The sequence below is a fragment of the Triturus cristatus genome, chromosome 2_2, assembly GCF_964204655.1.
Source record: "Triturus cristatus chromosome 2_2, aTriCri1.1, whole genome shotgun sequence".
NCBI classification, from domain to species: domain Eukaryota; kingdom Metazoa; phylum Chordata; class Amphibia; order Caudata; family Salamandridae; genus Triturus; species Triturus cristatus.
In genome coordinates, this window is record NC_140582.1 from 1,228,687,021 (window position 1) to 1,228,709,231 (window position 22,211).

Genomic DNA, 22,211 nt, shown 5'->3' on the forward strand with positions numbered 1-22,211 from the left:
CAGAAGACAATGCATTTAGGGGCAATTGTCTCCACAACTTTAGAATCAATACATCGAGGGTATATGATGTTTTCACCTTCCCTGGAGATGATGCATCAAACAGTAGAAAAGTGTCCACCATTGCAGGAGATGATACATTGAGAGGTAGGCGATGTGTCAACCATCATGAGAGATGATGCATCAAGGGGTAGGATGTGTCCACCAAGGTGAGAGATGATGTATCGAGGCATAGTATGTGTCCTCCATCTCTGGATACAATGCATTGAGGAGTGGGATGTGCCCACCATGGTGAGAGATGATGCTTTGTAGGATAGAATGTGCTCAGCATCACAGGAGATGATGTATCGAGGGATAGGATGTGTCCTCCATCTCTAGAAGCAATGCATTGAGGCGTAGGATGTGTCCACCATGGTGAGAGATGATTCTTTGTAGGCTAGAAGGTGCCCGGCATCACAGGAGATGATGCATCGAGAGATAGGATGTGTCCTCCATCTCTGAATGCAATGCATTGAGGAGTGGGATGTGTCCACCATGGTGAGAGATGATGTATCAAGGGATAGGATGTGTCCTCCATCTCTGGATGCAATGCATTGAGGAGTGGGATGTGTCCACCATGGTGAGAGATGATGTTTTGTGGGATAGAAGGTGCATAGCATCACAGCAGTGATGTATCAAGGGATAGGATGTGTCCTCCATCTCTGGATGCAGTGCATTGAGGAGTGGGGTGTATCCACCATGGTGAGAGATGATGCTTTATGGGATAAAAGGTGCCCAGCATCACAGGAGATGATGTATCGCGTGATAGGATGTGTCCTCCATCTCTGGATGCAATGCATTGCGGAGTGGGATGTGTCCACCATGGTGAGAGATCATGCTGTGTGGGATAGAAGGTGCCCAGCATTACAGGAGATGATGTATTGAAGGATAGGATGTGTCCTCCATCTCTGGATGCAATGCATTGAGGAGTAGGATGTGTCCACCATGATGAGAGATGATTCTTTGTGGGATAGAAGGTGCCCAGCATCACAGGAGAAGATGTATCGAGGGATAGGATGTGTCCTCCTTCTCTAGATGCAATGCATTGAGGATTGGGATGTGTCCACCATGGTGAGAGATGATGCTATGTAGGATAGACGGTGCCCAGTATCACAGGAGATGATGTATCAAGGGATAGGATGTGTCCTCCATCTGTAGAAGCAATGCATTGAGGAGTGGAATGTGTCCTCCATTATGAGAGATTATGCTATGTAGGATAGAAGGTGCCCAGTATCACAGGAGATGCTGTATCGAGGGATGGGATGTGTCCTCCATCTTTAGAATCAATGCATTGAGGCGTAGGATGTGTCCACCATGGTGAGAGATGTATCTTTGTAGGATAGAAGGTGCCCGGCATCACAGGAGATGATGCATCGAGGGATAGGATGTGTCCTCCATCTCTAAATGCAATGCATTGAGGAGTGGGATGTGTCCACCATGGTGAGAGATGATGCTTTGTGGGAGAGAAGGTGCCCAACATCACAGGAGATGATGTATAGAGGGATAGGATGTGTCCTCCATCTCTGGATGCAGTGCATTGAGGAGTGGGATGTGTCCACCATGGTGAGAGATGATGTATCGAGGGATAGGATGTGTCCTCCATCTCTGGATGCAATGCATTGAGGAGTAGGATGTGTCCACCATGGTGAGAGATGATGCGTTGTAGGATAGAAGGTGCCCAGCGTCACAGGAGAAAATGTATCGACGGATAGGATGTGTCCTCCATCTCTAGATGCAATGCATTGAGGAGTGGGATGTGTCCACCATGGTAAGAGATGATGTATCGAGGGATAGGATGTCTCCTCCATCTCTGGATGAAATGCATTGAGGAGTGGGGTGTGTCCACCATGATGAGGGATGATGCTCTTAAGGATTGAAGGTGCCCAGCATCACAGGAGATGATGTATCGAGGGATAGGATGTGTCCTCCATATCTGGATGCAATTCGTCGAGGAGCTGGATTTGTCCACCATGGTAAGAGATGATGTATTGAGGGATAGAATGTGTCCTCCATCTCTGGATGCAATGCATTGAGGAGTGGGATGTGTCCACCATGGTGAGAAATGATGTTCTGTAGGATAGAAGGTGCCCAGCATCACAGGAGATGATGTATCGAGGGATAGGATGTGTCCTCCATCTCCGGATGCAATGCATTGAGGGGTGGGATGTGTCCATTATTGTGGGAGATGAGGAATAAAAGGGTAAGATGCGCCACCATCCCTGGAGGCAGTGAATCAAGTGCAAGATGTCTCCAGCCTCAGCAGAGGAAATGCATCAAGGAGTAGATGTCCACACCATTGCCGAAGGTATTGCTTCAAAAGGTGGGTTGGCTTCACAATGCCTGTAGGTAATGTATCAAAGGGTAAGATGTCTCCACTGTCCATTGTGGAAGATGATGCATTGAGGGGTAGGATGTCTCCACTGTCCTTCGAAATGATGCATTGAGGAGTATAATGTCTTCACCATCCCTGGTGGCAATATATCAATAAGTAATATGTGTCCAAAGTGACCAGAATGCCGTTGTATCTGATAGATCCCGCTCCTGGCAGAGGGCGTACGGCTCCATGGGAAGAAGGTGACCGATGACCTCCGACCTTTCCACGAGCGCATGGAGGAGTGTTTCCACCAGCTGAAGGCCAAGGTGGAGAGCCAGTATGGAGTGCGAGAAATGGTAAGTACTCTTTCGTCACGTTGATGCCTGTCTCCTCCTTCACGACTCTACAACCCTATTCTCCTCTTTTGCCACTTTAGCCCCAGTCTACTGCTTTACCACTCTGACCCCAGTCTCCACTTTTAATTCTCTGACCAATGTCTGTGCCTTCACATTTCTAATCAGTCTTCTACTTCAAAGCTCTGATCCTGGTCTCCACTTCATCTCTCTGACCACAGTCCTTTTCTTCACGGTCCTTCTGATCCTGGTATCCTCCTTCTCCTCTCTGACTTCTCTCCACCGTCAACTCTCTGACCTGTTCTCTCCTTCACTGCTGTGGCCCCAGTTTCATCCTTTACACTCTGTCTCCTTCACTGCTCTGATCCTTGCCTTCTCATTCACCACTCTGACACCCTGTCTTCTCTTTCACACCTCTGATGTCATTCTCCACCTTCATCCCTCTGATGACGGTATGTTTCATCATTACTCTGCCCTGGTCTCGTTCACCACTCTCACCTAAGTCTCCTCATTCACTGCTCTGACTCCATTGCCAACTTCACTGATCTGACCTGTTTCCGCCTTCATCAGTTTGACTACATTCTATTTCTTCTTCACTCTGACAACACTGTTTCTTCGCCGCTGTGACTTTCTCCTTCACTGCTCTGACCTACGACTCCCCCTGTACTACTATGACCCCAGTCTCTTCCTTCACTGCTCTTGCTCCTGCCTCATCCTCTGACCCCGATCTTTCTTCACCACTCCATCCTGGGTCTCCTCCTTCATTGCTCTGATTTGGTCTCCTCCTTCACCACTCTTAATCCAGTGCTCTTCACCGCTCAAAACCTAGTCTCCTCCTCTGCTGCTCTGCCCCTGTCCTCTACGTCACCACTCTGGCTCCACTCTCCTCCTTTACTGTTGCAGCTCCTATTTCATCCTTCGCCACTCTCCTCATTGACCCCAGACTCCTCCTTCACGGCTCTGCCCTATCTCATCCTTCGCCACTCTCCTCATTGACCACGGTCTCCTCTTTCACTGCTCAGGTCTAACTCATCCTTCGCCGCACTCCTCCTTGACCCTGGTCTCCTCCTTCACCACTCTGCCCTATCTCATCCTTCCCCTCTCCCCTCTTTGAACCGGTCTCCTCCTTCACCCCTCTTCCCTATCTCACCCTTTGCCACTCTCCTCCTTGAACCCAGTCTCCTCCTTCACGGCTCTGCCCTATCTCATCCTTCCTCACTCTCCTTATTGACCCCGGTCTCCTCCTTCACCGCTCTGCCCTATCTCATTCTTCTCCACTCTCCTCCTTGACCCCGGTCTCCTCCTTCACCGTTCTGCCCTATCTCATCCTTCCGCACTCTCCTCATTGACCACGGTCTCCTTCTTCACCACTCTGCCCTATCTCATCCTTCCCCACACTCCTCATTGACCACCGTCCTCCTTCACCGCTCTGCCCTATCTCATTTTTCTCCACTCTCCTCCTTGACCCCGGTCTCCTCCTTCACCCCTCTTCCCTATCTCACCCTTTGCCACTCTCCTCCTTGAACCCAGTCTCCTCCTTCACGGCTCTGCCCTATCTCATCCTTCCTCACTCTCCTTATTGACCCCGGTCTCCTCCTTCACCGCTCTGCCCTATCTCATCCTTCTCCACTTTCCTCCTTGACCCCGGTCTCCTCCTTCATGGCTCTGCCCTATCTCATCCTTCCCCACTCTCCTCATTGCTCGGTCTACTCCTTCACTGCTCTTGCTCCTGTCTCATCCTCTGACCCCGATCTCTTTCTTCACCACTCCATCCTGGGTCTCCTCCTTCATTGCTCTGATTTGGTCCCCTCCTTCACCACTCTGAATCCAGTGTTCTTCCCTGCTCAGATCCTAGCCTCCTCCTTTGCTGCTCTGGCCCCTGTCATCTATGTCACCACTCTGGCTCCACTCTCCGCCTTTACTGTTGCAGCTCCTATTTCATCCTTCGCCACTCTCCTCCTTGACCCAGGTCTCCTCCTTCACCGCTCTGCCCTATTTCATCCTTCGCCACTCTCCTCACTGACCACGGTCTCCTCCTTCACCGCTCTGCCCTATTTCATCCTTCGCCACTCTCCTCATTGACCACGGTCTCCACCTTCACCGCTTTGCCCTATCTCATCCTTCCGCACTCTCCTCATTGACCACGGTCTCCTCCTGCACTGCTCTGCCCTATCTCATTCTTCTCCACTCTCCTCCTTGACCCCGGTCTCCTCCTTCACCGTTCTGCCCTATCTCATCCTTCCACACTCTCTTCATTGACCACGGTCTCCTCCTTTACAGCTCTGCCCTATTTCATCCTTCCCCACTCTCCTCATTGGCCACGGTCTCTTCCTTCACCGCTCTGCCCTATCTCATCCTTCCCCACTCTCCTCATTGACCACGGTCTCCTCCTTCACCGCTCTGCCCTATCTCATCCTTCCCCACTCTCCTCATTGACCACGGTCTCCTCCTTCACCGTTCTGCCCTATCTCATCCTTCCACACTCTCCTCATTGACCACGGTCTCCTCCTTTACAGCTCTGCCCTATTTCATCCTTCCCCACTCTCCTCATTGGCCACGGTCTCTTCCTTCACCACTCTGCCCTATCTCATCCTTCCCCTCTCCCCTCTTTGAACCGGTCTCCTCCTTCACCCCTCTTCCCTATCTCACCCTTTGCCACTCTCCTCCTTGAACCCAGTCTCCTCCTTCACGGCTCTGCCCTATCTCATCCTTCCTCACTCTCCTTATTGACCCCGGTCTCCTCCTTCACCGCTCTGCCCTATCTCATTCTTCTCCACTCTCCTCCTTGACCCCGGTCTCCTCCTTCACCGTTCTGCCCTATCTCATCCTTCCCCACTCTCCTCATTGACCACGGTCTCCTTCTTCACCACTCTGCCCTATCTCATCCTTCCCCACACTCCTCATTGACCACCGTCCTCCTTCACCGCTCTGCCCTATCTCATTTTTCTCCACTCTCCTCCTTGACCCCGGTCTCCTCCTTCACCCCTCTTCCCTATCTCACCCTTTGCCACTCTCCTCCTTGAACCCAGTCTCCTCCTTCACGGCTCTGCCCTATCTCATCCTTCCTCACTCTCCTTATTGACCCCGGTCTCCTCCTTCACCGCTCTGCCCTATCTCATCCTTCTCCACTTTCCTCCTTGACCCCGGTCTCCTCCTTCATGGCTCTGCCCTATCTCATCCTTCCCCACTCTCCTCATTGCTCGGTCTACTCCTTCACTGCTCTTGCTCCTGTCTCATCCTCTGACCCCGATCTCTTTCTTCACCACTCCATCCTGGGTCTCCTCCTTCATTGCTCTGATTTGGTCCCCTCCTTCACCACTCTGAATCCAGTGTTCTTCCCTGCTCAGATCCTAGCCTCCTCCTTTGCTGCTCTGGCCTCTGTCATCTATGTCACCACTCTGGCTCCACTCTCCGCCTTTACTGTTGCAGCTCCTATTTCATCCTTCGCCACTCTCCTCCTTGACCCAGGTCTCCTCCTTCACCGCTCTGCCCTATTTCATCCTTCGCCACTCTCCTCACTGACCACGGTCTCCTCCTTCACCGCTCTGCCCTATTTCATCCTTCGCCACTCTCCTCACTGACCACGGTCTCCACCTTCACCGCTTTGCCCTATCTCATCCTTCCGCACTCTCCTCATTGACCACGGTCTCCTCCTGCACTGCTCTGCCCTATCTCATTCTTCTCCACTCTCCTCCTTGACCCCGGTCTCCTCCTTCACCGTTCTGCCCTATCTCATCCTTCCACACTCTCCTCATTGACCACGGTCTCCTCCTTTACAGCTCTGCCCTATTTCATCCTTCCCCACTCTCCTCATTGGCCACGGTCTCTTCCTTCACCGCTCTGCCCTATCTCATCCTTCCCCACTCTCCTCATTGACCACGGTCTCCTCCTTCACCGCTCTGCCCTATCTCATCCTTCCCCACTCTCCTCATTGACCACGGTCTCCTCCTTCACCGCTCTGCCCCATCTCATCCTTCGCCACTCTCCTCATTGACCATGGTCTCCTCCTTCACCGCTCTGCCCCATCTCATCCTTCGCCACTCTCCTCATTGACCCTGGTCTCCTCCTTCACCGCTTTGCCCTATCTCATCCTTCTCCACTCTCCTCATTGACCACGGTCTCCTTCTTCATGGCTCTGCCCTATGTCATCCTTCACCACTCTCCTCATTGACCATGGTCTCCTCTTTCACTGCTCTGCCCTATCTCATCCTTCGCCATTCTCCTCCTTGACCCTAGTCTCCTCCTTCACCGCTCTGCCATATCTCATCCTTCCCCACTCTCCTCCTTGACCCTGTTCTCCTCCTTCACCGCTCTGCCCTATCTCATCCTTCCCCACTCCCCTCTTTGACCCCGGTCTCCTCCTTCACTGCTCTGCCCTATCTCATCCTTCGCCACTCTCCTCCTTGGCCCCGGTCTCCTCCTTCACCACTCTGCCCTATCTCATCCTTCCCCACGCTCTTCAATAACCACGGTCTCCTCCTTCACCGCTCCGCCCTATCTCATCCTTTGCCACTCTCCTCATTGACCACGGTCTCCTCCTTCACCGCTCTGCCCTATCTCATCCTACCCCACTCTCCTCATTGACCACAGTCTCCTCCTTCACCGCTCTGCCCTATGTCATCCTTTGCCACTCTCCTCATTGACCACGGTCTCCTCCTTCACCGCTCTGCCCTATCTCATCCTTCGCCACTCTCCTCATTGACCACGGTCTCCTCCTTCACCGCTCTGCCCTATCTTATCCTTCGCCACTCTCCTCCTTGACCCCGGTCTCCTCCTTTACCGCTCTGCCCTATTTCATCCTTCCCCACTCTCCTCATTGACCACGGTCTCCTCCTTCACCGCTCTGCCCTATGTCATCCTCCGCCACTCTCCTCCTTGACCCCGGTCTCCTCCTTCACCGCTCTGCCCTATTTCATCCTTCCCCACTCTCCTCATTGACCACAGTCTCCTCCTTCACCGCTCTGCCCCATCTCATCCTTCGCCACTCTCCTCATTGACCACCGTCTCCTCCTTCACCGCTCTGCCATATCTCATTCTTCGCCACTCTCCTCATTGACCTCGGTCTCCTCCTTCACCACTCTGCCCTATCTCATCCTTCCCCACTCTCCTCATTGACCCTGGTCTCCTCCTTCACCGCTCTTCCCTATCTCATCCTTCTCCACTCTCCTCATTGACCACGGTCTCCTTCTTCATGGCTCTGCCCTATGTCATCCTTCACCACTCTCCTCATTGACCACGGTCTCCTCTTTCACTGCTCTGCCCTATCTCATCCTTCGCCACTCTCCTCCTTGACCCTGGTCTCCTCCTTCGCCGCTCTGCCATATCTCATCCTTCCCCACTCTCCTCCTTGACCCTGGTCTCCTCCTTCCCCGCTCTGCCATATCTCATTCTTCGCCACTCTCCTCATTGACCTCGGTCTCCTCCTTCACCGCTCCACCCTATCTCATCCTTCCCCACTCCCCTCTTTGACCCCGGTCTCCTCCTTCACCGCTCTGCCCTATCTCATCCTTCGCCACTCTCCTCCTTGGCCCCGGTCTCCTCCTTCACCGCTCTGCCCTATCTCATCCTTCCCCACGCTCTTCAATGACCACGGTCTCCTCCTTCACCGCTCTGCCCTATCTCATCCTTTGCCACTCTCCTCATTGACCAAGGTCTCCTCCTTCACCGCTCTGCCCTATCTCATCCTACCCCACTCTCCTCATTGACCACAGTCTCCTCCTTCACCGCTCTGCCCTATCTCATCCTTCCCTACTCTCCTCATTGACCCTGGTCTCCTCCTTCACCGCTCTGCCCTATCTCATCCTTCTCCACTCTCCTCATTGACCACGGTCTCCTTCTTCATGGCTCTGCCCTATGTCATCCTTCACCACTCTCCTCATTGACCACGGTCTCCTCTTTCACTGCTCTGCCCTATCTCATCCTTCGCCACTCTCCTCCTTGACCCTGGTCTCCTCCTTCACCGCTCTGCCATATCTCATCCTTCGCCACTCTCCTCCTTGACCCTGGTCTCCTCCTTCACCGCTCTGCCATGTCTCATTCTTCGCCACTCTCCTCATTGACCTCGGTTTCCTCCTTCACCGCTTCACCCTATCTCATCCTTCCCCACTCCCCTCTTTAACCCCGGTCTCCTCCTTCACTGCTCTGCCCTATCTCATCCTTCGCCACTCTCCTCCTTGACCACGGTCTCCTCCTTCACCGCTCTGCCCTATCTCATCCTTCGCCACTCTCCTCATTGACCATGGTCTCCTCCTTCACTGCTCTGCCCTTTCTCATCCTTCGCCACTGTCCTCATTGACCACGGTCTCCTCCTTCACCGCTCTGCCCTATCTCATCCTTCCCCACTCCCCTCTTTGACCCTGGTCTCCTTCTTCTCTGCTCTGATCACAGTCTCCTTGTTCACTGCTCTCATCCGTGTCCTAGTGTGGACACTTAAAAGTACAGACACAAAGAGGTTGTACTTCATAAAGTCCAAGGAGTAGCCACATGTGTACCTACAGATAATCATTGTGAGAAGTTGGCCTGGTATATGCTGTCCACTAGTGATAGTGGGCACCTTGCACCAGTCCAAACATTATTGATGGTTAGGTTTAAGACAACCTTTATTAAAAGCTAGTGGTAACTATGGAGAGCAGCCTTCAGGCTGTCTCGAAGGAAGGTAAAGCAGCTTGGTTTACCAGATTATAACCTCTTGAATTACTAAATGAAAGGAGAACCAGACAAGGTATCTATAAAATATATGTATTTATTTCTAAACACTCTCTACTAACCACTTTATGAGATTAGAGAGCAAGGCACACAATATAATACAGTTCTAAAACTACAGTAAATAGCACAATATACAACGGGCCCCAGGGGGAGACCAAACCATATATTAAGATAGCGGTATAAGAACCACGACTTGACTAGATACAGTGCCTAGAGCACATAGAATCGCTGGGACCCCAAAGAACCACCAAAGGTAGTGACACAGGGGACTCACGTGGGACGCGTGCAGTGTGAGAACACAGCCGCAAGCTCTGTACAATCCTATGGGAAAGTCGTGGTTGGAATTTTAGAGTTTAAGGACACTTAGGAGAGGACTTGGAGCAAACCCTTTCAGACTTAGAAGGTTCTAAGGCCAGCACCCACGTGAGCACCGGAGTACTCGTGTTACCTAACCCAGGAAAGCCGGGTGCATAGGTGTCAAATGGTGTCGGGAATCTTCGATGTCAATGGAGAGTTTCTGCTAAGTGCTGCTGACGTGGAAAGAAAAAGTGTCCAGTGTGATCCAAGCCTGGATCAAAGATGTGAAGAACCTGAAAGCAGAGGGGACAGAGTCTGGGTCACTTGCCAGTGACCAGGGTCACAATAGACGAATGCCCACCGATGTCAGGTGTTTCAGGTGCGATGAGGTGAAGCTTGACTCCACTGCCACGGAGACCAGGAGGCGTTGACGATGACCACAGTCCGCAGGCGAACTGTCCCACGAAGGAGGTCGAGTGCTGGGGGGTCAGTGTCCGGATTGGGGACCAACAAGCCTTGGCAATGGCAATCCACACGTTCAGAGAAAAACAGCTTCGGTGTGGACCAGCAAGGTCCTGTGGACTCCCCAAGCAATGGAAAGTCAGGGCACATCTGGAGCAACCAGGTAAGCCAGTTGAAAGACAAAGTACCCTTCTTAGGGACCCACAATTCGGCGGACAAGGAATCACGAAGGGACCTCGGGAGGAATCACTAAATACCAGCCCACGGGTCACTTGAGGAGTGTAGGCCAGTAATTTTCGGTGGAATCACTGCTCGGGTCTGGACTACTAGTAGCCCAAAGCACAGCCTCAGGGATCAGCATGAAGCATATGCTGCTGCAAATGTGCACGGTGTCCAGGGGTTCGGGTTGCATGGTCCCCACGAGGGCTTTGAATCTCAGGATTGCTGAGTGCACGGATCAGCCTCGGGGAAGCTTGGAAACCCACCTCCTGTGTTGCAAAGTCTTCAGAGTCCTTCAGGAGCTGCGTAGTTGCAAACCGGACAGATGCGTCTTTGGTGCCTGCTTTGCAGGGGAGTAACTCCCTTACTCCAAGGGAGATTCTTCGGTCATCCAATAACGTGTACATAGTAGAAGTTCTGAGATTCTGTAGCAGAGTTTCGTCCAGGTAAATCTAAAGTCCTGTAGTCAGGGGTTCCTACTTTATACCCAAGGAAGGGTTGGGACAAACTCTGGGAACCCACCTATGGGTGGGTCAGGACAGAGGGGTGGCTACACCCATATCCTTTGTCCATTATTGTGCCAGTGCAGGGGCTGGCAGCCCCTGGAACCGGTTTGAGCTGGACTATGGACAGGGACACCAAATGTACCCCCAGTGTAGAACCGGCTTTTGGAGACCCCTCCCGACTGGAGGGTCAAAGCCAGCGGTGCAGGGGACACCTAGAATCTACGGGTTCACCTTGATTACTCGTGTATTACCAAAGAGACCAGGACAACTTAGCTGTGGAGGAAAGTAAATTAAATTTATTTGCTCGAGCTAAGGACAGGGTCCCAGAATGGTACAAAGACAATTCTACGGAGACTGCTGCTTCACTCCGCAGCGCACACATAATTATAGCACTAGCCACACCCTTTACACATCCAACAAGTTCCTCATCAGTCTCAGGTGGCGTAATCATGGCCAGAGAGCGTCGGTCTCTGATTGCACAATGTACACAGCCTCTTGCTTCAGCGCCCAGATGGCGTTGTCACGGAGCACAGCTGATGGTGTAAGAGGCTGAGTTACCAACAGTGGACAGGATGTGGCTAAGACTCTGGCACAACCAGGGGGGGGCGAGGTACACAAGCAGCTTCTGGAATCGGCTCAACCGCAAGGAGCGAGGAGGGTTAAGCAAGTTCTAACAGGGACATAGAAAGCAATCCTTCACCAGGTTGCCGAGAGCATGGCAACACGAAATGGAGTCACAGTGGCCATTTTAAGCATAGTTCAACACCAGTGCTGACATCAAAGCACTCTTGGAGTGCACCCACCCAGCCCAAATACACTAAAGCCTGTCTGGGAGGTGGTCACACCTCCCTGTGACAGGAAACCTATTGTCCAGTCCTCCCCTGCCGGAGTTTCGTCCAGCAGCAGGAGGGCAGACGCGTGTCTGTGGCTGGCAGCATCCATTTTGTGATGCCAGGGTTCTGTGAAGCTGGTACCGGGTGTACCGGTGAAGTCATATTTCTCCCTCTGGTAGGGTGGAATCATACCTACCCCGCCAGTTACTGGCGGGGAGGTATGATTCCAAGGTGTTTGACACCAAACGCGACATGTTTCCATGCAGCCATTCCAAAGTTAGCATTTACCGCGAGGTTATAATGCACTTGAGAGTATATGGTTTGGCTGCATCACAAACAACCCCTAAATGAAGGGACTCTGCTCATACATGGGCACCCTCTCACATAAAACCCAGCACCCTGCCTTCAGTATTGATAAGGCCTGCCATTGGGGTGACTGATAGGCCACTGAGAGACCAGGCCCCAAAACCAACCGGTTAGGGACCATGAACCCTCATCCTGATGGATGTCGGAAACAATCTTATGGAGCTTCTGGATTGCTTGATAAACTGTTGGTGCATTATCAGGTATATATACACAGCATCTGGTTCTGATCAATTTACAGACTCCTCCACGGTCCGCTAGGATTATGTAAAGAACCATCCGGTTCTGCAAAGTCATGAGGCAGTCCGCTTGAAGTTCAGCAGTGATGTTACTGAGAGCACCGGCAGTCACGTTGATGGTGGCCTCTACCACTCTTGTAAGGTGACGAATATTGCGACTATTGACCACAGGGCTCCAAAAGGGGAGGAACCCTTTAGCAAAGTCTCCAAATTCTTGGCCAGCCGTGTCTTCAGCGTTAATTACACCTCTCTTCTGGATGTGGTGTGTTGCATCGGCTGTGAATGTTGGGGGAAGCAACCAAGCTATATAACAGGTGCCAGCCCATGACTTGGGCAGCCAGGTGTAGGCCTTGCTCCCGCACACAAAATAGGCATTGAGCGAAGCCACCAGAGCTGTGCGAGTCAAGCCATTAAGCTGGAGCGTGTAGGCCCAGTCACTCTCCCCCGCCCATACTGCTCCACTGCTCTCGATGCAGTATCATCCAGAATGTGGGTAGACAGGGAGGTCCCTGAGGGGCGACAGCCGTCGTCTCCCTCCACTGCTGGTGAGGCTCAGCGGATAGAAAGACCCGTGGTTGTTCTCACATTCATCCTTTTCGGGTGAAGTCCTATTCATATTTGGCCACTCCGTAGCCAAAATGTGGGTGAATGCTTGCTTGCTACTATTTTTCCCTGGGGATCGCGTAGATAGTTTACCTGAATAGAAGGCGTCAAAGAATACCGTAAACCATCCGTAGGCTGAACCGGCTCGAGAAAAGGGAGTGGGAATCAGGGGTATCCCTGTGCCCGCAGTATGGGGCAGCAACCCACATACCCAACAGTTCGTTGTATTCACCACAAGCTGGTGCTGGTGTAACATCAGAATGAAAGTATTGTTATAAAATTCTGCCCTGCTTGTTTGCGCGTGGGGGGGGGCAATGACACATGCTGATGAGGCGATTCTGTAGAGGTAGGAGACTCAGGTGCTGCAAGGGCAGCGTGTGTTATCCACCCGAGGCAGGCCAGTACAAGTAAAATAATAATGAGTACAAGTAGACAGATCGTGTACTGGCCATGTATTATCTTTATGTACTTTCTCTTCTTCATTTTCCTGTCCTTTAAGCTTTCAGCATTCATTTTTGTCATTGTCATGCCTTACCCGGTCTTCCCTAGTTGCTGCCTGTGATTGTTGGCTGCTTCACCGGACAGTGATTCCAGCAGTCCTATTGACACAGTCTGGTCCGCTGCACCGGTCGGATATATCCGCCGGCGAATATCACAGCCCTGCAGCGAACGTCAGGCCAGGTGAGGTAGAGGGCAGAGACCTTTGTCTCTTCAGTCCTTTTTTCTGGGTCGAAGGTTGTACCTGGTGGATCCGGGCGTTGTTTGATCAGGAAACAACGGCTCCGGCTGTTGAGTGTCCCGCAGCCTCAAACGCGGAGGAACAGCAGCTTGCAGGATGTCGTCGTCCTCTCGCTCAGATGAAGTCCAGGCAACGTTAGCGTCACTGAAGGGTACAAAGCGTGGGATTTGTTCACATTCATCGTTTCCCAGGCCCTCCTTGACCCACTGGTCATATGGCAGTGGCAGAGGCACTCGTTTGCAGTGCGTCGCGTGTACCCAATTCTTTCTTCCTGCCACTTTCACTGCAGACCTGGTAGCCAACAACACTTGCCGGGGCGCTTTCCACCTCGGCTCCAGGTTCTTGGTCCTCTGGAAGTTGCGGATGCAGACCCAATCACCTGGCTGAATGGTGTGGCCAGGGCCCTCGGGTTTGGGTGGCAGGATGTCCTGTACCTGACGATGAATAAGACGCAGGTTAGTGGTCAATTCATGTAAGTAATCAATCAACAATGGGTATTCGATATCAAAATATTTCTTTCGGCGGGGCACTCCCCAAACATTAGCTGGTCGACCAAACACTATTTCATAAGGAGATAGTCCGGTTCGGGAATGTGCCGTGGCTCTAGTGGATAAAAGGGCAAGGGGCAGGGCGTCCGGCCAAGACAGTCCTGTGTCAGCCTGCATTTTAGCCAATTTCAATTTCAATGTCCCATTGTGGCGCTCAACCAGACCCGCTGACTGGGGGTGATTGGTGGCATGGAACTTCTGTTTGATCCCCATCCCTACACACACTTTCTTCATTATTTCTCGTGTAAAGTGACTTCCGTTGTCGCCCCAGATAATTCTGAGCATTCCGAATCTGGGAAAGAATTCCTTCAACAGGATCTTAGCAGAGCTGATAGCAGTGTTGTCCTTAAGGGGGTATGCCTCAATCCACTTACTAAAGGCACACACAACCACCAGGACATATCGGAGGTTGTTGCATCTTTCCATCTGAATATAATCTATTTGGAGCACCTCGAAGGGGCAAGATGGGGGCGCAAAATTCCCAGCAGGTGTTGGTGTTCCCTTACCTGGGTTACGCATCAAACAAATCATGCAATTCATGACTAGCCTCTCAGCATATTTTGGGATGTGCTTATTTTGCCATACCGGAGCTAGCAACTTGCAAATACCTTTTGCACTAATATGAGCTGGGCCATGAGCCATAGTGACCACTGGCAAAACATAGGCATCGGGTAATAACTACCGCTGTTGTTCAGACAGATCCGTCCAACAGCCATTCTCATCTAATAGGCCTGTTTGCTCTTCCCAGAGAGTCTTTTCCTCTCTAGTTGCCTCCGCCTGTATTTTCTTCACATTTTCAAGAGTGTCCTCATGCATCCCTCCCTCCGGTACCCAATTTGAGGGGCCAGCTACATACATACGGGTGGAGACATTTTTTGCTGTTTCCTTTGCAGTCTGGTCAGCAAATGCATTACCTCTTCCTATGCTGACCAGTTGACCATGTTGTATCTTAGTACCGTGAGAAGTTAAAAATCCCCTCTCAGCCCACAGTCGCCCAAAATTATGGGCCACTCCGAAAGCATACTGGCTGTCGGTGTAGATGTTGACGGCCATCCCCGTACTCAATTCACACGCTCTTATAAGCGCCACTAACGCAGCGGCCTGTGCTGATTGGTTTATATGTGCAGTGATATGGAGAGATATAGGGAACCTATATCTGAGTAATGGGTGAATACACCACCTTACACAGGCTGCTGTAGCAGACCTGTTGTGTCATTTTAAATGGTCTCCCAGGGGTGGCTTAATACATGCTGCAGCCCCTGAGAGGCCTCTGGGGTACCTATGCCCTAGGTGCATAGTATACCAATTACTAGGGACTTATAGGGGTACCCCAGAATCCAATCTGTGGTGTACCTAAAGTATATGCAATCAATTTAGAGAGGAAGCAGCTAGACTGGGGCCCTGGATAGCAGGGCCCCAGCCAGACTAAAGTCGAAAAACAGTGAAACACCAGCAAAAAGTGGGGGTAACCATAAGAAGCAGATCCTACTCTCCTACAATCATATAAGCTCAGCGATTGCAGAGATCCTGCGTGGACGCGCGTCTTGGGGTAGAAAATTCAAATCACAAGTATATCTGCTGGATGCGCAGTGCTGCCCTCAGCCCTTCTTGCATCTCTCCGATTCATCACTGGCCAATAACAGAGGAAATCTGCCCTAGAGTCCTTCCCTGCTGGTATTCAGTATGAAACTACTTGCTGCTGTGGGGTGTGGATGCTCCTGTCTCCTGTATCTACCCAGTGCAGAGGCTGTCACAGTCAGGAATACATCACCTGTGCCCTCCTGGGACATGATCATTTCATCCCTCTTCTCTCTGGGAGGGTTAAAACGTAAGTCCAACCAGGAGTAGCTCACCTCTTCTAGGTCCATCTTCGCTCATCCGACTCTGTTGTTCAACCTGTGCCTAGAAGAGGAATCAATGGAACCAGATCATTGGGGTTACTTTGATCACTCAGGGCTTGTACCAAGAATTCCTTCTACTGATAAAGTGCAATGTTACAAAACACTTTGCACCTTCCTGATAAATTATTTTCTGGGAGATGAGACCAGAAAGGTCGAATATTAAGCCATGAAAAGCAACCACCTTCTCATCCAGGGGTAACTGGTGTTCATGGGTAAAAGGGGCGTTGTCCTGCCACCCTCGGGGAATGGGCAAAAACAAAGAAAATAAACACAGAACAACTGAAAAGGAATTACTGATCTGAGGCGGTGTGCTGAATCTCCTGGGTGAACTCTAGAGAACTTTGCAGATGTCCTACTGCACAAGCGCCAGCGTGGCAAGGTTTTTTTGGGCCTGCAGGCATAGGCTACAGCAGTGACATCACATGAGAGGGAGTGCAGTGACATCAGAGGAGAGGGAGTGCAGCAGTGACATCATATGAGAGGAAGAGCAGCAATGACATCACACAAGAGGGAGTGCTGAATTAGAAAGCCATGGATCCAGTTGTTTTTGGGGTGCATGAACAGTGGCCCTGGGAGGAGTTACAAAACTCCATGAACTTCAATGGCTGGGGGAGGGGCAAGCCGATGAGGACAAGGAGGGAGTGGGTGGCAACAATTTGTTGATTATCACAGAGGGACAGGCTGTGGAAGGGGTGCAGGGGCTGCTCTCCTGCCAGTAACACCTGTTTAGTACTGCATTTGGTTTCACTTTGAAAAAAAAGACATTATGGAGCTGAGCACACAGGGTGCTCCTTATCTGGATTGTAGAGGCCCAAGAGAAGGAAGGAACCAGCTGTGGACAACAACTGCACTGGTGGACTAAGAGGTAAGTGTGCAGCTAAGCCTCTGCATCGGGGCTATTGTCACCCCCCCCCCCTTCCCCCACCCACAGCCACTACCCCTCCCCCCACCCCTCAATGCTTTAGCAGCTACAGAGTGAGTGGGGTTCTTGATGGGCCTCTTCTGTCAGCAGCTTGGCAGACAAAGGCTCATAATGAACTTGGGAGGGTGAGTGAGTGGATGGATAGATGGATGGATGGATGGATGGATGGATGGATGGATGGATGGATGGATGGATGGATGGATGGATGGATGGATGGATGGTGGATGGGTGGATGGGTGGATGGATGGATGGATGGATGGATGGGTGAAATGGTGAATGGACAGATGCATGGATGAATGAGTGAAAGGATGGATGTAAGAATGGAAGAGTGAAAGGAAGAGAGGGTGGATGGATGAATGGATGGATGAATTGATCAATGGATGGATGGATGGATGAATGAATGGATGGATGGATGGATAGGTGAAAGGGTGAATGGATGGATGAGTGAAAGGATGGATTGATGCATGATGAGAGAAAGAATGGATGGAGAGAAAAATGAGTGTTAGGACGGATGGATGAGTGGAAGTGTAAAAGGATGGATTAGTAGATAAATGGATGGAGGGAAAATATGGATGGATGAGCGAAAGGATGGATGATTAAAAGGATTTACGTAAAGATGGATAAGTAAAACAATGGATGATGAGTGAAAGGCAGGGTAAATGGTTGTCTGGATGAAAGGATGGATGGATAAGTGAAAGGCGAATTGATGGATAGATGAATAGATGGATGAGTGAGTGAAGGAAAGATGGCTAATTGAAAGGGTAATAGGATGGATGGATGGGACAAAAGATGGACAAATGGGTGTAAGGATGGCTGGCAGAGTGAAAGGATAGATAGATGGAAGAGCCAAAGAGAGGAGGTTATGTGGATGGAGTGAAAGGATGGACAGATGGAGCGAAATGGTGGATAGATAAGCGAATGGATGGATGGATGATTGAAAGGATGAATGAATGGATGGATAAAAGGAGGTGGAGAAGAAAATGGATGATTGAGTGGATGGAGTTGTTTGATGGATGGGTGTTCCTGGACCAGTGGCAATTCTCCTTTATGGGCTCCGCAGCTACACTAGAACCCTCCTTGTTTTGTGGTCTATTTTTATTGCATCAATAGTGAATAGTTATTCACTCTTGGTACAATAAAAATAAAATGCAGACCCGCTTCGGGGGTTCAGCAACAAACTGAGGCAGCCAGTGACATTGTTTGATTGCTGACACAGGTGCATGAAGGTGCCTGCGCCATTCCAGGACTGTGAGCATGTCTGTGTGACAATGTGTGTGAGAGAAAGTCAGTCAAGGAGTAAGTCAGAGTGAGCGAGAATGAGTGACAGTAAGGACAAGTATGCATGAGAATGTGAGTGAGTGAGGGAGGGAGAATGACGGTGAGTGTTATTATGTGTGAGGCACAGTAAGACTGAGTAATTCAGAATAAGTGAGAATGAATGGGACTGAGTGAGACAGAGTGGGTCAGAGTAGAATGAGTGAGACTGTGTGAATTCGTGAGACACAGTGATACTGAGTGAGTCAAAGTGAGACAGTAAACTTAGGGGGTTATTTACAAGGGGCCTGCACTGCGGAAGCGTCACTTTTTTGGATGCTTCGGTGACGCAAACCTCTCAATTCAATTCAATTCAATCAGCTTTATTCAGTTAAAATACGAACCATGAAAGCATTTTAAAATATTTCAACCATTAAAATATACTATATATGCTGGTTTGTCGATACCACAGTTTGAAGTTAAAAACCAGTTAAAAATGTATGTCAAATTCCCTAGGAGGGTTTTACTAGAAAACAGTGAAAAGTAATACAGTCCATGTAATTAATAACTAATGGTATATTTAATCTTAGCCATAAATAATCTAAATCATGGGAACCTAAAAGTTACCCTGTGAGTATATATCCTGTACAGTTTCATAAACTAAGGCCTCAAGGTATGAGTTGGTCTTCCTTCTCTGACAGCCAATTGAACATAGGAGGATACAGCACAACATACTCTCTCGCTTTCCAAACTACAAATAATGTTAAAAGCAACTTTGTAAGAATATGGGACCTGATTACGATGGCGGGGAGACCACCACAGACACAGACAGGCTGTCGGTTTCCCCGCCATCATAAGCAAGTTTACCGACCGCCATATAACAATGGCAGGCGGACGCGCGGCTGTCACGGGACTGACAGTCGGAATGATTCCAATTGACTTTCGGACCACCTGCTATCCCTAAAATGGCAGCGGTGCATGCCAGGCACCGCCGTAGGATTTTTATCCCTTTCCGCCTGTCTGTCAGCAGCATTAACCCGCCATGACCAGGCAGGTGGAAAGGGAATTTGGGGACCCCCTTGCCCCCCTGGCCCTGAGCAATGGTTTTGGGATGCCCCCCTACATATCCCTGCACCATGTGGAAGGCACCGCATGTTGCCTGCCACGTAATGCAGGGATATGTCCAGTGTCCCCTTTTTGTCTTGCGGCATGTGTTGCATCCAGCAGCACACGCCGCAATACAAAATATAGGCATTGCGACCGCCATGGTGGCGGTCGCATCGTAATGCCTATGTCAGGACCGCCAACATCCTGTCGGGCGGTCCCTTTTCCGTTAGGGTGGCGGGCGGACTAAAGTCTGCCCGCCATCCTAATCAGGCCCATCGTTTTTCGTTATGGAAAAAAGAGGGCATAAATATCTCTTCCTAATATGCTTCTAAAAATTGCAAAAGAGAACAAAAACTTGGTAAGTTTATATTCCATTTGCCCGTTTCAGGAAAGGCTATTAAAAGATGGTGAGTACCCAATCTTAGTCTGGTAAGGTAAAAACTGTGTTGTAGATTTAATGCCCGGAGCCCTCTCAAATATATCTGTGAGGTGACACAGCGCCACCCTGCGTGGCTTTGCATGGCCTCATAGATATGGAATGAGAAATGGCAGAGTAAAGCACTTCATGCCTTACTCTGTGCCAAGGAGGCATCCCATGGGCACTGCAGTGGGTTTTCCCACCCAACACCCATGGATTTTGATGCTGCTGCCCCAGATTTACAAGGTCATGTAAACCTGGGGCAGCCCCAAAGCCTTACAGCCTCTCCAGAGCAGGCGTAACTAGGAGAAATGTTTTCATTTCTCCTAGTCTTTTCCTCTTTTCATATATGCTGCATTTTGCAGCACACATAGAACGAGGACAATGCCTCCATGGATTGTTTGTGTGCAGGAAGGTGTCCCTTCCTTCACAAAAACAATCGTGCCAATAACACAGAAAAAGGGTGCCTGTGTTGGCACTAGGCACCAAACTGTGCGTCGGCACTGGCTGAAAGGGCAGGAATGCACTGTATCTCGTAGATACAGCACATTCCTGCCTTTTTGATCTGGTGTAGGGCAGCACAGCATAAAGACTTGCAGCGCTGCCCTACCCCAAATCTTTGTAAATGAGGCCCTTAGTGCAAGAAAGAGTGAGCGAGAACCCTCCCAGAAGAAGCTCATTTGAATTCGACCCAAGGATTACGCCTCACCACTTTTAAAGGTCACCAGCCGCCACTGTTCTCAACAAATTACAACTAGAGTCGATCACAAAACTCTGCAGCGTAAAGTATTTGAATGCTAATATCAAAATACCAAAAAATTAAAAGATGTGGCAGGGAGAAAAAGAAAGACTTCTGGTGAGGACAGACTGTGATAGCATTATTGAAATAATTCAAAGCAGTGATGGGAAGGAAATGTAGCGTTTGCCAAGAGGTGCAAGTTGAGATTCACATGGTCTACCATGTATCAGTGGCTAAGAAAGTATTGTTCCAGAATGTTCTTGCTTTATCCCACAGCCATTGCTAGAAGAAAGACGAGGAGGCCGCCCCCGCTCCACGGTCCACTCCTATCGCCCCGCTTCCCTGGTCTCCACCGGCTCACGCAGCTCCCTGGGATCACAAGCAGACAGGTGAGTAGGTGGTCAACAACCATCTTTTATGAGTATTATCGACTGACATTTTTAGATGTTCTTAGCTTCAGGGCAGTATTTTTAGTACTTCAGACAATTTTCATCTTTCATTTAATGTCGTTTTAAAGCTCATAAAAGGCCAGAACAAATCAAGCTTCTAACCATGAGAGAATTGAAACTGAAAGAAACAAAATATTTGGGGACAGGAACCATGGGAAACAAGCACTCGCAAAGGCCTTAAGTGTGGCATTGGCTGTCAGCCTTTTGGCTTTATAAATGCTTGTTTGTTGTCATGGTTTTTGCAAAACGTTATTTTTGGGGGAGCTGCTAGGTCCACATCAATATCTTAAAACAAATACTGGCTGAAAGACAAAAGTAGGTTTTGTTCTCAAAAACACATTGCCTTAGAAGCCTTGGCACTGAAGGGAACTGCCTTGTGTGTGAATGTGCTCTATTCAAAGGAGCGGATTGCCATCACTCACAGAGTAGATAGCCAATGGCTGAAGTGGGCTGACCCATTGCCTCATGCTGTATGCTGTGGTGGGCAGAAGCAAAATATGAATGACGCTACAGTAGATTAATAAATGAAAATAGCTGATTAAAAGCCTATAAAAAGTAAGAATATTACATAGATAATTTTAGTAAAATCAAAAGGCCTTGGCTAATGCCAGACCTACAAAGTGACTAAAAGCAGACATAGCAAAGGATGTGTGGCAGGAAGAGGGTTATCCATGTAGGTGGGGTCTGCTGTTTAGTGGTTATATTGATACATAGTTTGCTGAGCAAACAGACAATTCTCAGGGGCAATGTGCGCCGTTTGGTATGTTCGTATAAATCCCATTATTAGACTCAGTCGCGCAGCAAGATGAGTATCCTGGTAGAATAAGAGACGGAAGGTAATGAAAGAAAAACCTCAGATGAGATATTACTGGAGGTGAGGGAGTTACATGGAAGTCGGTTAGTGGGGTTGAATGGGATAAAGTAGGAATAGAGGATGGAAGAGAATATAAAGGGTTATTAGGGGGAAATTATACTAGTAAAATGATGTTTGAGATGAGTCAAAGGAGATATAGTGGAGGGAATCGTCTAGAAAGGGCTATTAGGTAGTTCATGGTTGTACAATGAGGTTTGGGATGAGTCAAAGGAGGGGTTGAGGATGCAACTGTCAAGAAATGGTTATTAGCAAGCTCGTTGTAGTAAAATGAGGTTTGGGATGAAGCAAAGGGGGGATAGAGAAGGGAAGAGTCGAGAAAGGGTTATTAGC

The 22,211-nt window shown here is 49.9% G+C and overlaps 1 protein-coding gene across 1 annotated transcript in view; it reads left to right on the forward strand.

The window, feature by feature from the left end:
- The window catches only part of LOC146863455 (dedicator of cytokinesis protein 2-like), a 2,657,619-nt gene that overhangs the window by 2,580,900 nt on the left and 54,508 nt on the right, over positions 1-22,211 (forward strand). The window contains exons 48-49 of the mRNA XM_085642885.1: positions 2,569-2,706; positions 20,835-20,947. Coding sequence (XP_085499011.1) covers positions 2,569-2,706; positions 20,835-20,947 — 251 coding nt within the window. The remainder of the gene's footprint in view (positions 1-2,568; positions 2,707-20,834; positions 20,948-22,211) is intronic.